The 19,330-nt window shown below is 31.0% G+C and overlaps 1 protein-coding gene across 1 annotated transcript; it reads right to left on the bottom strand.

Moving 5' to 3' along the window:
• Positions 1-2,465: 2,465 nt before the first annotated feature.
• Positions 2,466-16,252, bottom strand: LOC122499715. Its single transcript, XM_043608189.1, has 4 exons — positions 16,049-16,252; positions 14,179-14,503; positions 13,022-13,179; positions 2,466-3,071 (listed from the first exon to the last, which is right to left on the bottom strand). Exons 1-4 carry the CDS (start codon positions 16,250-16,252, stop codon positions 2,541-2,543), a joined length of 1,218 nt encoding a protein of 405 aa, XP_043464124.1. The 3' UTR covers positions 2,466-2,540.
• Positions 16,253-19,330: the final 3,078 nt, after the last annotated feature.

The following is a 19,330-nucleotide window of genomic DNA, read 5'->3' as shown; positions in this document are numbered from 1 at the left end:
GCTAGAGCCCTTTTTGAGAAAATTAACTTTAAATATATTTTTTAATTTTATATTTTTAAATTCTTTAAAAAATCGACTTTGATTCCATAGAAACATATTGCTAAGGTCAGTCTGTAGAGAAAAAGTCTTGAAAGGTACCTAAGAGGCAAACGAAATATAGGTTAGGTTCGAGTTAGATTGATCTTGATGAAAAGTTTATTTTTAATTATTTGAATTTGAAACAAATTTTCATTTAATATTTTTTATTTAATAAAGATTTAAAGATCAATAATTATTAATTAATCATTGATTTTCTATCCGTATTTTTACTCAAAAAATTGGAAAACATAACCTCAAATTTTTTGCTTCAGGTACCTTTCTTCGGAGCGTGACATACATATGTTAAAAATACATATCACAAATTTTGACAAAAACTTCTTTGACCTTATAAAGTTACCTACTAACCAATTTTCGGCATCTTAAAATTACTTGAAAGACCGTAAGAACACAAAATTAATTAATCAAAAACTAACATTAAATTTTCAAGACTTTTTCTCTACAGACTGACCTTAGCAATATGTATAAAAACACTGTTTCTATGGAATCAAAGTCGAGTTTCTAAACAATTTAAAAATATAAAATTAAAACATATATTTAAAGTTAATTTTCTCAAAAAGGGCTCCAGCGATTATTTTCTTTTTGGTCTTAAAATACTCTTTAAACTTCACAGATTCAAAATTGACAAGAAAATTTCGAGTGCAGGAACATTTTATAAAAACCCGTTTAAGGCGCACCGTGCTTTTGGTGTTAAGACGCGAAAATATCATGAATGACGCACTAATTTCAACAAGCAGTACATCAGACAAGATTGCTTGTGCGTACGTTGCGATGTTTTGATAATTTAAAAAACCATTAACAAATTCAAAAAATAACAAACAAACAAAATTTTGTAAATAAAAAAAAATTTGAAAAATAAAAAACTTAAACAAAATATAATAAAATTTAACAAAGGAAGTGCTTAATCTTACCGTAAACCTCTACGTGGTGCACTTTGGGATCGTGAAATATGCATAAAACATTCACCAGCTGATTACGGAAGTTTGAAATCGTTTTTTAAAATTATTTTTAAGATCTTGAGTTATTAAAATCATTTTCCCGATCATCTAAATATCTGGTATTTCAAATATCAAAAATCTGTCCTTAAATTCGTTATTAGTAACCTTAATAACCCTTGAATACGAAGCTTTTTATATTTTCGTATCTTATGTTGGCTAGTTCTAAAAGTATGCCAATTTTTATTTTAATTGGCGTGTAACACTTGCGTAGGTTTACTTGTTAGAAAATAATATTTTCTATTTTTAAATTTTAAATGAAAAAGACGTCTTTTAGACACCTTAAAGACATCTAATGCGGCCAAGACATAGAACATGTATAGAACGTCTTTAAGACGTCCTTACATGTGATGCTTCCTCATTCTTATTATAATAGATGGATAATTAATTTTCTATTAAATAAAATTAAACAAACTTCGCCTAAAACATAAACGCAATATTTTATTTGAAAAATATTTTCTACTTACCGTAAAATCTTGAGATATTGAAACTCTGTATATTACCCTATAAATCATAAATATACACATTCGTTTCTCAGTTTTAAAAGAATTTACAAATTTTTCGAAAAAGTTTTTTTTGGGAAAAACTTTTAGAAGAAATTGGTCTTCTCATTTTTTTAGAATTTTTTCGATTAAAATGGATTAGAACCATTTTTTATTTCAAATTTTGGTAAATGTCGGTAAAGCTTAAAGGGCTGTGAAAAGTCACGAAATTGTAGGACTGGTTTTGGCATAAATAAGACCATAGCTTTTTGAAACTCTGCTTATGTCCAGGTAAAATCAAATTTCGTTAAATACCCTGACATTAGCTGGTGAATTTAACTTTTATAGTTTATTAAATTTTTTTAATTCACGACACTAGAATGTATCACGAGAAGGCTGCCGTAGGATTTTACATATTATTTTTTTTTAATTTTATATATTTTGTCGTCTGCCATATTGTATCAGCCATTTTGAATTTTTAAAAACTGATTTCAGTTTCGTAATCAGCTACTCTGAAAATCCTCGAGTTTTCAGTTTCAAGTCAATCTGATAAATTTTTTATTTTGTCGTCCGCCAAGATGGATCCGCCATTTTGAATTTTGAAAAACTAATGTCAGAATTTTTATAACATCAGATTAAAAATTTATAAAAGAGTATACTTAATATGAAGTAAAATTATATCACAAAAAATAACAACGGAGGACATTAGGTTAGTGAAGAATCAAGATACTTTTAAATGTCCAATTTATTTAAAGCCAAATTAACATTCATAACTTCGTAGAATATTTACTCTTTGTTGTTGTTTTTAAACTAATCAATTTTAGAGCAAATACAAAAAAATTTTCATATAATATAAAAACCATGTAATAAGTAATAAGAAGTGCTTATACTACCAGAAACCACTTCGACTTTTCCATTTGCATTTTTGCGCAATTTTTTAATCACTGATTTTTTAATTAATCTTTACTCATTTTCGTTTTTTTAAAATAACTAAAGCTAACCAGATTGAGTAAATATTACCTAAATGGTATTGTAAATGACATTTAAGACCATACTCTACAGAACCAGGCGATAAATGAATTTTCGTAGCTCTTAATAATTTACATATATCCTTTAAGTTGATGTTTCGGAGTTTTAATATATAACCATGAGTATAATAAGCCCTATAAAGTGGTTTTAATTCATTTTTATCAAATTTCACATATGAGTCGGCATTAATCTTAACAAGAAAATCTTGCAAAATAGTGGATGCATGACGATTGAAAATAGTTGGCACGCCAATTTCTTTTCGAATATGACACAAATTTTCCTTTAGCTGTTGTTCGATTTGCGTTTGTTTTTCTAAAAACTCAATTTCGTGAGTTTTTTGAAGCTCCAAAATTTGAATCGGTCGATCTTCGAAATGAATATTAAAATTGGCAGGACGCCAATCCTTATTTATTTTGTGATTATATTTTAAATCAACTGGTGATATAGTTGTTTGAGTATTTTCCCAAATCTGAAAAAATGCAAAATATTTAAACTGCTTATATTATATTAGTAAATTGTTTAATTCCTTTAATTATTTAAATATTATAATAAATCGAAAACATTCAGACAAAGTTTTTTTATTATTTAATCTTTTTTTCCAACGTTTCAAAATCAAATCAATTTCTTCCTCATAAAGTCTATCAATGAAAAAGATGAAATAATAAAAAACTCTGTCTTAATTTTTTTGTTTCATTTATAGTGTTCGTATTAAGACAACAAAAATGTAAATAGGAATTTTAATCTTACAACTGCTACTAACCAAGTAACAGTAATTACTGAATGATAAATAAACATGCATTGCATCATTGAAAATTCTTTTAGTATTTATATATTTATTTACATACACATATTTCTAACTTAATATAGGAAATGTGTCTAAAACGGCCAGACAGATAAAATGTCAATTCTTAAAATTTTACTTTGAGATCAAAGTGAAGTATAATTATTGTTACTTTAATATTTATCATAAAATATACTATACACACGTTTTTTAAATAGTAAACCCTTAAATTAGTAAATCGAGTGTGATAATCTGTTTCGACTCAAAAGACTAGAAATAACTAGCTTTTGGCTTTAAGGAGAGAACACAATAACGTGAACGCAAACGTGTGACGTCACCCATTTGATTAACATTGTGACGTCATACGTTCACGTACACGTTCGCATTCCCATAGATTGTGTTCTTTTTCGCATCGCTTACGCGATCCTAGCGTGTCGCTCTTGTTCTTAGTTTTTGACACTGTTTTCTTGACCTCCTAGATGGCGATCTTTAAGACTCGGCATCCTCCAGTGTCAGCGACGTGGTTTACGCTTCAGGCCGCAGTATCATGGCAGCGTTTTGCGTTGCGTTGTAATGAGAGAGAATGCAGCAAACGTATATTTGCGTCTTTTTCTCTTCTATTACGACGCAACGCAAAACGCTGCCATGGGACTGCGGCCTGAGCTTCCTCCAAACTTTTTCTTACATAGAAAACAGCTTGGGCTCCTTTTACAATATGCAATTTTATGATCGAGTTCTCCGCACTTGAAGCCAATTTATATGTGCTCCAGTTTCTCCATGTAATCCGCTTCTTCCTGATCAGTGACTACAACAGCAAGTGTTATCCCTCACTTATTTGGCACATTCCTTCAGATCTTAAATAGGCATTTCTTTTACAAAATTTTCTAAGTTGAAACACATTATCTCTTTTCTCTTTCTATATTATAAAAAGATTTCGCCGCCGGATTCAGTGTCCTGAAGTTTATTTATTTAGTATATAAACGGGCTTATATTGCCCTTTCGTACAATGTACTGAACAATGAAAATCTTGCGTTACTAGTTGACAGCATTGTTATTATTTTTGTCGAAAATCTGCTTGCGTAGTTCTCTAACAAACGCGTTAAGCGAAACGACATAAAAATTTACTCTATCATAAAACTGATTTGCCTCACGACTTAACCTATTTACCACTGAATTTTCTAAGTAATTAGTTCTAATCAGTTGTTGAGTAAATAATGGAACTTCAGTTCTGGGAGAATGCTTTGCTGCAAAAAACAAAGTAAACTTAAGAGATCTGAACAATTAAGTAAACCATTAATGACTTTAAATAAAAACAGGAGATCTGCAAAAAGAAATCTCTGAGATATAGTTGGAATATTAAATCTTTCTCTAAGGTCATAATAGTCGTGATCATAGAAGTTGTAAGGCACTCCAGTTTGTTTGGCGAGGAAACGAATAAATTTGCTCTGAATTCTCTCAATATCATCCACCCAATAGTCCTGATAAGGCCTCCACAAAGTAGACGCAAACTCGATGACAGGTCTGACCACAAATGAAGTTGTCCACAAATGGTCAAAAGTAAAAGGTCATCCCTCTGAAGTTGGCCTCAGGTCACAGACGTAGGCCAAGAAGTAAACGTAACCTCAAAATCAGGTCAAATGTCATCGCTCTGAATTTGGCCTCAGATCATAGACGTAGGTCAAGAGGTAAACATAACCTCAAAATCAGGTCAAGGGTCATCGCTCTGAAGTTGGCTTCAGGTCATAGACGTAGGTCAAGGGGTGAAAATAACCTCAAAATCAGGTCAAAAGTTATTGCAGTCACAGACATAGATGCGGAGAGGCGAACATAACCTTAAAATTAGGTCAAAAGAGGGCCAATTAAATCAACAAATTTCCTTATATCTTATGGAGTTATATCAAAATGTAGGTCAAAATTGATCTATTTATTAACATTAAAAGAGGTCTAATGAAAGCCTTCCAAAGGCAACAAAATTTAATAAAAATTCAACCTTTTTTTAACGTAAAGGGGGACCCGTAGTGTATCTTGGAAACAAATTCAATGAAACAAATAATTTCAACAAACACTAATTTCACTGAGGTGGCTAAAAACCAATATTGATAATTTAACTATATTAATTTTAACTACTATATTAATCTTCATACTCATTCTGTCTGTCACAGTATGAGAGAAAAAGCATGATAAAGAGAAAGTAACGCCTATTTCTTTGGTTTACAGAAGAACATAAATGTTTTCTCCATTTTCCGTGTTGGGTAGAAACAGAGGAACAGAAATTGGTAGGGGAAGGAAAAGTGGGGAATTTCACTTTCAAGCCAAAATACGAAAAGGGCGTCTTATTTCCTTATTGGCTAATTATTTTTCTTTTCTCACTCACAGATAGATTAAGGATGGAAAGAAAGGAAGATCGAGAACGAGGTAAGAGTGAGGGGTATAAATTTTATCGGTATTCCATATACTAAATGGACAAATTTTTACCAATTTATGACCTCCCCCCCCCCGCTTCCGGTTGTGGACAATCGTGAACATTTGGCAAACCCTCTCCCCTTTTCACTTGTCCACGTGGACAATGCACATTTGAAAAGTATGTAAGTATTTTTTTAATATTACTCCTGCATTTTAAAAAGTAATAAAGCTCATTTCTGAACATATTTTAAAGCACGAAATTACCCACGTAAAAAAGTTCCCGGGAATTAAAACCGAGAAATTCCCGGGAGTCACTCCCGAGAAATTCTTGGGAATCTCCCGGGAATTTCCCAGGAGTGAAAAAACAAATGAATAAAAAAAATTTTTCTTTTCTTTTTTTTACTCCCGGGAAATTCCCGGGAACATTTTCACCTGGGTACGAAAATGATTAACGATTAAAATAATAAATAAACACTATAATTTAATTAAACTCTTTATTTTTTTAATTATTATATTGTTACATTAACATCATAGTCAGGGAAACAAAGCTTTTTCAGTAAAGTCAGGGAAATGTCAATAAAAAAAATTTTTTCAGGGAAAGTAAGAAAATTGAGACTTTTTTTCGACTTATAAACAAATCTTTCAAATTAATCAAAATTAGCATCTAATTTTTTAAAATGCAGTATTTTCAGTATTTATGATTACATATAACCAAAAATCCAAATACATACGAAAATAATATTTTAGAATTATTTTTAACATTTTGGAGAAAACATTTATATTCAAAATTTTTAATTAAAATTCATCAAATAATTAATTAGCTTATTTAAATTATACAAAAAATCTAATAAGAAATTCAATCCTATTTTCAAAAAATTGCAAAATAAATTTTTTTTAACAACTAATTCGTATAATTATTTTATAATGATTATTTAAGATTTAATTATCTTCGAACAATGTAAATAAAAATTTTTGCATATTTACTTTTTGGACTTATTAAAATTTTTGACAAATTGAGCCTCCCAATTCAAGAACTCGCCCGACGCTCGGATGAACACTCTAACGCCAGTCAAACGTTAAGAAAAGTCACAAAAATTAAAATTTGAAATTTTGATTTTTTAGAAGCACTACCTTGTAGGAAATTGAATAGCGCATCTTTTTTCCTTTGAACTTTTTTCGTAGGATGAATATTGTCGGAAATAATGACGAAAAATGGTAAAATTTTGTTTTTCAAATTTCATTGCTTTTTAAAACATAAATCATCGTATCTTCGACAATTATTGTCGAATTGACTTCAAATTTGGTATGCAAGTCTATTTGGGTTTTGGGAAGACGATAAAATGATCAGAATGTAAAAATTTCCTAATTGTTCACTAATTTGTTAATGTAAATAAAGGCTTGTCAATTTTAGGTTAACTTACCTTCGTCGACAAAAAGTCTGCGGTGAACTTTCGAATTGAAAAAACTTCCAGTGAGACATTTGTTTATTAGTATATAAGGAAGTTTTTTGGAAAATATTAGATTGATTTAGTAAAAAATGTGGAAAATATTAATGTTTAAAGACAGCGCGGAGAGCGCGACATCGAGTCGCGGCGTGCAAATATCACTAAACACCAACTTTATAGGACGTCAGTTGTTGAATTTGTTCTTATTACCTCGGTTATTACTCAGTACTTTAAAAAAAGCATTAAATAAATTATTAGGATATAATTATAACGCTATGTTTAACATTATAACAAACATAAAAATTCTATAAATAATAAAGAACTAGCAACAATTCGCGCGGCTAACTTTTTACTACATTTTATAAATAAAATTAGCAATTTTAAAAATAATAGAATTTGAAAACTTTCTAATTTAAATTTTTGTTGAAAACACTAAAAAAATTCAATTTTGGAGAAATTACAAATAATTGCAGAAATTCAACTATTTTCAAAAAAAAAAATAATAAAATTCTTCTTATAAAATTCAACTATGTACAAAATTTGAAAAAAAATTTTGTAAAATTCCCGATTATCTTTATAAATAACAAAATTCTTTTCCAAAGTTTAATTATTTTCCTAAATGTTATTTATAAAGATAATCGGGATTTTTACAAAATTTTTTTTCAAATTTTGTACATAGTTGAATTTTAAAAGAAGAATTTTATTATTTTTTTTTTTTTTGAAAATAGTTGAATTTCTGCAATTATTTGTAATTTCTCCAAAATTGAATTTTTTTAGTGTTTTCAACAAAAATTTAAATTAGGAAGTTTTCAAATTCTATTATTTTTAAAATTGCTAATTTTATTTATAAAATGTAGTAAAAAGTTAGCCGCGCGAATTGTTGCTAGTTCTTTATTATTTATAGAATTTTTATGTTTGTTATAATGTTAAACATAGCGTTATAATTATATCCCAATAATTTATTTAATGCTTTTTTTAAAGTACTGAGTAATAACCGAGGTAATAAGAACAAATTCAACAACTGACGTCCTATAAAGTTGGTGTTTAGTGATATTTGCACGCCGCGACTCGATGTCGCGCTCTCCGCGCTGTCTTTAAACCTTAATATTTTCCACATTTTTTACTAAATCAATCTAATATTTTCCAAAAAACTTCCTTATATACTAATAAACAAATGTCTCACTGGAAGTTTTTTCAATTCGAAAGTTCACCGCAGACTTTTTGTCGACGAAGGTAAGTTAACCTAAAATTGACAAGCCTTTATTTACATTAACAAATTAGTGAACAATTAGGAAATTTTTACATTCTGATCATTTTATCGTCTTCCCAGAACCCAAATAGACTTGCATACCAAATTTGAAGTCAATTCGACAATAATTGTCGAAGATACGATGATTTATGTTTTAAAAAGCAATGAAATTTGAAAAACAAAATTTTACCATTTTTCGTCATTATTTCCGACAATATTCATCCTACGAAAAAAGTTCAAAGGAAAAAAAGATGCGCTATTCAATTTCCTACAAGGTAGTGCTTCTAAAAAATCAAAATTTCAAATTTTAATTTTTGTGACTTTTCTTAACGTTTGACTGGCGTTAGAGTGTTCATCCGAGCGTCGGGCGAGTTCTTGAATTGGGAGGCTCAATTATGGTCCTGTTAATAATTAAAATTCTCAAAAAATTTGATCATTTTTATTAATATTTTTTACTAATTTTATTATTTTTAAAAGATTTTTACAAATTTTAATTGTTTTTGAAGATAATTGAATCTTAAATAATCATTATAAAACAATTACACTAATTACTTTTTAAAAATATTTTAATGTAATTTTTCGAAAATAATTGAATTATTTAAAAGAGTTTTTGTATAATTTAAAAAAACTAATAATTTTTTGAGGAATTTCAATTAAAAATCCTTAATACAAATATTTGTTTCAAAATGTAACAAAATACTTAAAATAAATTAATTATTTTTCAATTAAATTTTACAAAATTTCAACTATTCAAAAAGATTTTTATTATACACGGAGAGAAATCTGTTGCGAATAATGCATAGAGTAGAGGTTATGAATATAGCATAAGCACTTACTAGCGAAAAGTATAAGAGGTCCGCCTGAATATCAGTCGACTCCGCCTAATATTCAGGCGGACTCGAGCCATAAATAGGCTCTCTGTTAAGATTTTAACTTCAAAGAATCTATGGAAAAAGTATATGAAAAGTTTCAAGCATTAATCCTAACAGATTTCTCTCCGTGTAGATATATTTCAAAAATTGAATTATGTCTTAAAAAATGATTCAAAAACAATTTTTGAATGATTTGTTTATAGTTACTTTTCGCACTATCAAAATCAAAATAACTTGCACGTTTTTACTAAAAATTGTGGTTTTTATGTATTGTCTCAATTTTCTTAGTTTCTATGAAAAAAATTTTTTCCTGACATTTCCCTGACTATGGTGTTAATACAATATTATAACAATTATAAAAAATAAAGATTTTAATGAAATTATAGTAAAAAAAGAAAATTCTTATCAAATTTTATTTTATTAAGTGTGCTCTTTTCAATTCCAGTGTGAAAAAAAGAATTTCGTTCAACCCAAAAATTAAATATAGCGGTTATAATTTCAAAAACACAAAAAAATTTCATTTTTTTTAGTTTGATAATTTTTTTACCCTTTATCCCCTTCCCAGTGTATGACGTCTATGCAGGCAAAAATAATTCGTGCCACCAATGTAAATGACCGCTATAGTGGCATCTAAAAGGAAAATCTTGGTAATAAATAAAATATGAATATCAATGAATATTCTAAAGTTTTGGATCGCTTAAAATACTAATTCGGGGGATTATGAGGTTTCTAAATCCAAATCTTTAGTCAAAGTTTAAAAATTCAAAATAGCGGTTCCAAAATGGCCAACGAAAAAAATTTTAAATTAGTAAACTTTAAAATTTGTCGATCGCCATTTTGAAGACGCCATTTTGAATTTTTAAATTTTGATTATGCTGATTACGGATTCGATTTTAGTTTCTAATAAGTCAAAATGGCGGATCCAATATAGAACAAAATTTTTACTTTATGCAATTGATCCTAATTTTGTCACTCGGTGGTTTTTAAGGTCGCTGATTATGAATACGATGTTTGTTTTCAAAATTTCAAAGTGGCTAATATAATATGGGGAAGAGAAATTTAAAAACATTTCTATCCACGCTCGCTGGTTGTGAGTCGGCGCAAGTGCTAAAACAGAAGTCAATTGTCAGTGAGCGCTCCTAGGACATTTACACTTACCTGACTGGTATTAGAACTCCCAAATAACAAAATTAAGGTCAATTGCGTTTAAAAAGAAAATTCCGCCATTTTAACTTTATGAAAACTTACATCAAATTCGTAATCAGCGACCCTAGAAACCACCGAGTGTAAAAATTAAGGTCAATTGCATAAAGTAAAAATTTTTGTTCTATCAAAGATTGGTGAAAAATTGTCCTCGTGGTTTATGGACGGCCCCTTAGCTTATACCGCGGCTTATATCATGACTATCAATAAATCTCGGTGTCAATCTTTTGACAAAGAAGAAAGAATACTTCAATAAAATAATTCTTCCAATGTGTAATGAATTTATATAAAGTTTTTCTATCGCTTTACTAAACTAAAACTGAAAATTTAAGGAGATAATTATAAAAATAAAAAAATATTATATTCATGTCGTAAAACTGCTCAGTATGTTAAATTTAATTTTTGGTTTTCGTGTTTTATGTTTTTTAAAAATTCTTCAAAAAAATTTGTAATCTTTTTATAATATTTCCGAAGAAGAAAAAAACATCTTAAAGTCTTAGTCACATTTTTATATACACACAATAAAATAAGGTCTTAAGTATCATAAGACAAAAGCAGAAATATCGCGCGCGCGTAGCTCTGCAAGTAACTATTATTACTTACTTCTTAGGCTTGAAGCCTTCCCAGCTGAAAAATCTTGTACAAGATCGTGTACACTATGTTGCACAAGACCATGTACAGGAACATTGACCCGAACCTACACAAGATTAGCAAGTGAACTGTTAAAATAAATTGGAACAAAGAACATGAACAAGAACGTGTACAAGAACATGCGTGTACATTCTTGAGTGGCTTTTGAGTTCGAGAACATCTAGGCGAACATGCACATGTTCATGCACAAGTTCGTGTGTGTATAACTTTGACTGGTTCTTGTTCATGTGCATGATCATTCAAATACTTTAAAGGCTGCGCAGTAGTTTTCTAAGTGTTTTACAGCTGCGCAGCAGTTTTTTGCAACTTCAGTCAGAGACTTCTTTTGATTATCACTAAAAATTTTCTTTACATTTTCTTAAATTTTAAACCTAAAAACCACAGTTTTTTAATACACACACGAACATGTGCATGAACAGGTGCATGTTCGCCTAGATGTTCTCGCACTCAAAAGCCACTCAAGAATGTACACGTTCTTGTTCATGTTCTTTGTTCCAATTTCTTGTACAAGTTCACTTGCTGATCTTGTGTAGGTTCGGGTCAATGTTCCTGTACATGATCTTGTGCAAGATCGTGTACACGATCTTGTACAAGATTTTTCAGCTGGGTTTAAGCACCTCAACCATATATAAACCTCTATAAAATTTACGATCTTACATTTTAATAGAATGCATTTAATTTAGAAAAATTCCAATAACTTTTATATTCATCAGTTTCTAAGTACAAGTTGAGCTTATAAAAAAATATTTTCTATTTATGAAAATTTCTCTATTATTAAAGTTTAAATAAAAGGACGTCGTATAGACATCTAATGGCCAAGATATTCAAAATTTTATGACGTCTTTCTCTTAAAGATGAATTTTGTAATAGTCTAAAAGACGTCTGTAAAAAAACATCCTTAGGACGTCTTTTGAACAAGTAAAGTGTGCCCACTGACTAGATGTTCTTCCCATAACCATAGAATTTATTTATGAATATTGCAAATAATAAGCCAACCTATAATAATATTAATTAAAAAAACAATTAAATATAAAAAATAAGACATATTAAGTTCATTTTTTAACTTTAATTCAAGAAATTTTTACTTTAAAGATATTCTTATTTGAAATTATACTTTAAAGTTTTTAAGTTACAATTATGCAATAAATTGATTTCATGAACGATGTTGGAACTAGAAAAACATTTTTAAAATAGCTGTCAGATCTTATATATGCTTCATCTGAAATGGAATATTATCATAATCAAGACAGTTATCGGAATATTATAAAAAATTAGCCGGAATATTGAATGCTTATACTTTCATTTTCCTCAACGAAACTGAACATTTATTCATAAATAAAATGATAGGAAGTAAACTAGAAGCACACAAGTGAGACATAAACAAACCATTACAATAAAAAACCATCGCCAGAGTATGCGCATCACCTTAAGGTACTCGCACACCTCAACTGCCTGCCTGCGTAGGGAGTAGATCGTTCACACCTCACTTTTCCCGTTAAAAAAATGGGGAAGGATTTGAATTTTAATAGATATTCAAATCTTCCCCCATTTTTTCTACGGGGGAAAAGTGAGGCGTGAACGATCTACTGCCTGCGCAGGCAGGCAGGCAGTGGAGGTGTGCGAGTACCTTTTTAATGAGAAGTGCTAATTTTGCCGGAATATTTAAATCGAGAACAAACCAAGGGAGCGACAATGATTAATATTTAAGACTTTAGACACATTTTCCCTATTAGCGTTACAAGTATCGAATGTTTTGTAGTCCTTAAAATTATAAAATTTTTAAAAATTATGGATATATATCTTCATCTTACATACATTTTCATGGTTTATTAGGCGAAAACATTTCATCAGTAAGTTACCGCTTTCCCCAACTTCAAAAGAGCTCCCACTCTCAGGGTCCCAGATAGTAGTTTCATTAGTGTCTTCATTAAGAGTTAAAGTAAAAGCTGCCCATTTTCTTATTTGAGATGAACCTAGTTAAAATAAATTAAAAAATTATTATTCAATCATTTTGAATTCTTTCCTGCAAAACAACGTTAAAAGCTTAAAATTATTTATTATGCTATGTATGTAACCATGTTTATTGGCATAGTGTTTTTATCAATTCTATTAAAACAATTATTTAGATTATTTATTTGGATTTACTGTCATGTTTCGCAATCTGCCTCGCGTATTATAGAAAAGAGTGTCAATCATTGATATTAGTTTAAAAGTTGAACAGTCTCAAATTTTTGAAGAATAAATGAAAAAACTTTTTCTCCCACGTGCACAAACATGGCGCTTTAAGACAGCTGACGGCTGGGAGTAAATTCATTCATTTGTCCGACTGTATGAAAATGGCCTCCATTTTCTCCCTATGGCGAAAACAACAGCTGATTATATACTTTATTTTCAGTTCATAGGAGAAAAACAACACTATGTTTTTACAAGTCAAATATGATAATGTATTTTACTCTCTGTTGTCTGCTATCTGAAATCGTCACTTTTATGTATTAGAAAAGCCTTAAAACCCTCGAGTAACGAGTTTCAAGCAAATCCGTTTGATTTTTAATTTTTTCTTCCACCATATTGGATCAGCCATTTTGAATAATTAAAAACTGAAATCAGATTCGTAATTAGCGAACCCATAAACCTACAAGTAACAAATTTTAGCAAAATTAATGTCTTTGAGATAAAGAATATACAAAACAGTGAGTTTTTTTGATTACTGCAAAATCGATAATAAAATAATTTAAAATTTTTCTTTTACTCTAGGACCAATTGCATTTTGTTTCTATGACACTGCAATTATTAGTGAAGTCAAAAAAATAATTTTTTCAAACTTTTAGAGAAGTGTTACCCCTGAAGGACTAATATTCTGAAGTTCTTTTTATCTGCTTTAAAAATCTATCCTTTTCTATGATATTGACTTAATTCTTATCAATTTCATATGTAAATATTGTATTTCATGGAACTTTAGAAATATTTTTTACCTAAAAGAACATATGCTTTTTCTCCTAGACCTTGTAGTAATGATGTTAACAACGCTGCTCGACCATAATAATCAACTTTTCCTAAATTTAAAGATTGTCTTGGTGTAACAAGTCCACGGTGAACTGATAATGGCGATAAGAGCATTGTTAGTTGTGCTGCTTCTTTGGAACTATTTATTTCAGATATTTTATGGGGCACTGCAAGGCAGCTCTGGATTTTGGTGGATAATTTATCTATACTCCTTAAATCTACATCATCATCAACGTTCATGTTTTCCATTTTCATTAACATGGAAATCCTTGTAGATGAGTGTCCTGGACTGGCCTAAACAAAAAATATGCATTGTCAGACAATTTGAAGAAAATTTATCAGATGACTTTACTAATTGTTTCCCACTGTAGCGTTCACACTAATCTTTTTATTATATAATATTAAGATTTTTTTACATTTATAAAGAGTAAACGTTTGTGAATCCGTATACTAATCTATTAAGAACTGGATGTACAAAATTTTGACATAATGATTCAGGACATACTTCAATATTTAAACGATACAAGAAATGTTACAAACCAAAAATAAATTTTATTTTTTTATGGGCTTTTGAGTTGGCCCTTTATTTTTTGGATTGGGGAGGCACCAAGCTGCCAGGGTCTGAGGGACCCTGTTTGAATTGTGGGGTCGTTTATCCAATTTTAGAAGTTAGACACTGCTTCGATAGGCGATTATTTGTTTTTAGTTGAAATAGGTGTGAAAAGTAAGTATAAATGAGACAGAGTTTAGTTGAGAAAGTTTATTAAAGATAATAATAATTCATTAGAACGATACAATATTTTACTTACAACTACCGGCGGTAGTGATGATGACATATAGCTGCCGTCGGGCAGAAACAATTCCGTCGTTACACACACAACTCTTAATTGTTCGTTTTACCGTCGTTAAATTTAAATTTGAGCACTGTTCTCTTTATAAAAATTTATTTTTATAATTGACATGCCAAATTCAAATTTAATAGCTCTCTTAAATTTCGTCAGCACTACTAATAATGCATTTTCAGAATTTACTTTAGATGAGCTTAGCGGGCCGTTGATTTCGAACGGCGCAGGTGCCACACGCACGGGCTGGCCGGTTACGGGAACAAATTGGTTGAATGCAGTTAAACTCTAATCACCCAATTTTTCGAAAGCAATTCTCGCGGGACTCCGTCGGTTAGAAGAATTTAATTTATATTTTTCGTCCGCCTTTCGCGTTGTACTTTAAAAGTTTTACGCGGGGGTCCGACTCGCGGACGGGCTAAGTCGCGGCGTTCTTGTTTCTCGCAACACTTGCCAAGCTAAGGCCAGGAGAAGTGTTGCTCGAGAGAAGCAAGAAGTAGTACTGCCATGATTAAAAGATTTTGACTAGCCTCTAGTCCTTGTTTTAACTTCAGAGTGGGACAATTTTGCAGACGAGGAAATTTTAATTTTCAGGAGTAGGAAGGAATTCGCGGCCCATTGGACATTGCAATTCTGCTGATCTTGTTAATTCTCACGGTAGCTCCGTGAGAACGGAAAAGAATAAATTTGATCTTTTTCTGGAATAATAATTCCATTATTAATCAATTGTTATTCTTAACCTTTGCTAATAAACTATATCCATACCACCATAACCAAATAGAAGGGTGATTTATTCTAGCATGGTGACCGATGTTTTTTTTTTTTTTTTTTAATATTTCTCAATTTGTTTAAATATTTTTGGAGAAATGTTTATTATTTTTTTTTTACAAAATTGTCCCCTCTTCTTTACGGGTGCAATTATTTAGCTTATGGCCCTATGGTAGTGATCGGCCATCAGTCAAACGCACGTGCGTTTGTTATGATTCAGCAATTCAACTTGTAGGCCGAGGGGAAAGAGAAGGTTCCGTGGAGTAAGAAACATGGAGTAGAGGCAGGTAGTAGTGTTCGTGTGAGTCTGTAACGGAGGGAGACCCGCGAGAGTGTTGGTGCCCATAGCGCACAGTCTCGCAATGGTGTGAGTTCTTAAGGCCGTGAAGGTATTGGTACCTTCGTCCCGCAAACACCAACCCGCGTGCGTCATCGTCCACACATATGCGCGGCCACTCGATACGCTTTTACTGGAATTATAATTTTTCGTAATGCTGTCGAAAAGAGAGAGAAAGAAAAGAAACCCTTCCGCCTTACCCTTGCAACAATGTTGTTTATTGCCATTTTGGCTTCGCAACATTGCTGCATCATTACTTTATTATTTGTATTATTTATTTATTATTTTTTTTTATTTAATACTATTTTGGTTCATAGGTTTTATTTAAATAATTCTGGTGACAAAATTAAATTAATATATTATTTTATTTCTGCTCTTTCGTGAGCTTGATCGAAAAATATTTTAGCTGACAGAGTCGGCCTTATCAGGGTGTCGGGTGTCCAGCATCAAGGCCTTACTACGTGGTAGCAAGCCCCGATGCTGGAATAATTTTGAAAATAATAATTAAACAGTGTTGCCAGATCTGGTTGGAAAGTATATTACAATCCACCGCGAAAATTCCATAATTTTGTCCCCAAAATTCAGCATTTCTAATGTAGGTACAATACACATGTTCCTTTCCTTCTCTAATGGCTGAATTTATTTCAAAGAACAATGCTCAAATTTTAATCGAGAGAATTGATTATTTCATACAATTAACTTATTTAACTAGCAAAGTTCCCATTGGAACTTGAAATTTTTTAGCCTACTAATTTTTTTTTGAAAGATCAGTCACCCGAAAATAACCAGGGTAGATTATCAATAGTGGCACTTCGAGAGGTTCGTTGTTTTTCATTAAGAACTAGATTTATTACAGTACTAAATTTCATAATTTTATATTTAGTGAATTATATTGTTTCGATTGATTTTTTTTTAAGCATATTCCAACTATATTTGTTAATTTAAGAAATAAAATTGAAGAAAAGAAAAAAAAAACCCTTTAACCAGTAGTGGCCTTACAAACATCCTTTGTGGCCACCGCTTAAAACTGTTATGGTACTATTAAGTGAACAATATTTTTAATAAATAATTGGGGTTTATTAATCAATTCGGCACAGCAATTAAGAAAATTTATCAATGAACAAATTCAGCATTTCTATGTAGGTGCAATACATGTTTTACTCTTTGTCTTACGTATGCAGATTTCTATTTCAGATTAAGGGAGGGATTGTTCCTTCTTTGTAATGACGCAATTAATTTCAATGAAAAGTGCTCGAATTTTAATTTTAATCCAAATTAATTTATTTAAATAACAAAATTCCCACGGGAGACCAATTATTTTAGCATATCATTTTCAAGGATCAATTGTAAGAATAAAATTTTAATATAATTTTACTGATAATAACACTTTCCTGGGAAACAAATAGAATATCTTGGTGAGGTTCTAGTGCTGAATTCAATTATCTTCATAGACAACAGAGCCAATTGAAGAATTCGATTTTCAATTAGTCCAAAATATTGCATCTCCCTTGGAAAATTTACAACAATATTCCCTCTCTTTTTTTTAACATCTAAAATTATTCCTCTCAATACAATTTCACAGGAATTGCTAGAAAATGGTATAATTATTCATGACATTTATCTCAACTCTGTTACTGAAGATTAAGAAAACTTTCTCCCCTTTTTTTGTTGTTCCTTTAATCGTTAGGTTAAATTGCGGAAATTGTTACGAGAGAAAGAGAAAATTTTCTTTTAACACTTGTCTTATCGGTACACATATAGTGACAATCATAATATTTATAATCGTCGTTATTGCTATTTTAAGACATATTTATTTATTAGTCTCCTCCTATCAACATTTTCACTGCCAGGGTTCCACGCGACCCACCACACTTATACCCAGATGAACACGGAAACAACTGTTAAACTTTTTTTTTTTAGAATTTCTTGCAGGCGTACTTATACGTTTTTTCTTTTATTTTAATTTAGAAAATTTTATTTGTTAGAAAGTTTCTAGTGAAACTCTCCAACAAACAATTGTTTTCAGCTGGATTTCGCAAAATTTTCATAGCGATTTATAAAAAATTTAATTTGGAAAGAAAAGAAAACTTCCAATTAAACATAGTTACTGCGAAATCTCAGTCTCGAGTACTTAAATTTTGTTAACTTTTAGTTATGCAATCAGTGAATTACGACTGAAAATTCTGATCAGTCAAACTTCACTGATTCGAGTTTAGAGAGTGTCAAGAAAGTGCCAAAGGGAACTCCCTTGGTAAAATTCGGTAAAATTCGCCATGATAAATATAATTTTAGCAGGGAATTATTATCGTGTTTTCTCATTTTTCCTGACTTTTCCAAGTTTTGGACATTGTAGCAACCTTGTATATTAATTAGGCATATGTGGTTAGAAAGAACAGTAGGCATTCGTTTTTCTATAGGGAAATTGGAGGTAATGCGGCGTTGCCGAGTGTGTGGGTGATTCATTATGTGGACCAATGCATTACTCATTAACGTTACCATTGTGCTTCCGCGGTCTAATCTCATACACCAGTCCGTACGCGCCGGTTGACCTAATCGTTGGTGCTTGCGAGTGGTTTAGTGAAATTCATCTCCCTTTCTCAAGTGTGGTGACAGTGTTTAACATGGATAAGCTTAAAGAAGAGTTAACTGAATCCCGAAATTTCATAATGGAGCGTTATGGGGACAACCCCGCAAGAATCGAAAAAATTGAAAAGAAACAGGTGGTTCGAGATTTGGAGGAGGAAGCTGAGGAGTCGTTTGATGAGAGCATTGACACAAAGGAGGATAAGGACCTTCGCGCTGCCCGGATTTTCGCTTTAATTCCGGGGGAGAAGTACAGGAGATTGCGCGCATTTTGCTTCAAGCGAATTTACGGGTGGCTTCCGGAGACCGATCATGAGGCTCCAGACACCGAACACTCTTCGGAGGTGAATATAGGAGTTAAAACATCACCGGATGCGAAAACCGATATTTTAAGGACACGACAACGCCTACTACTTCACGAACATCATGTCACTTCGGAAGTAGCCCTGGAGAGAGCCGAGTGCAAGGATAGGGGCCCTACGCTCCTGTCTAATATCCATCTTTTCCGGATTAAGTCCTGCTTGGAGGCCAAGGTGGTGCTGATGAAGCTGGCCTCTACTCGGGGGTAAGTAAAAACATCGTCTCACAATT

The sequence above is a fragment of the Leptopilina heterotoma genome, unplaced genomic scaffold, assembly GCF_015476425.1.
Source record: "Leptopilina heterotoma isolate Lh14 unplaced genomic scaffold, ASM1547642v1 Lhet_173, whole genome shotgun sequence".
Classification (NCBI taxonomy): Eukaryota; Metazoa; Arthropoda; class Insecta; order Hymenoptera; family Figitidae; genus Leptopilina; species Leptopilina heterotoma.
This window is presented reverse-complemented; position numbering and strand designations above follow the sequence as displayed.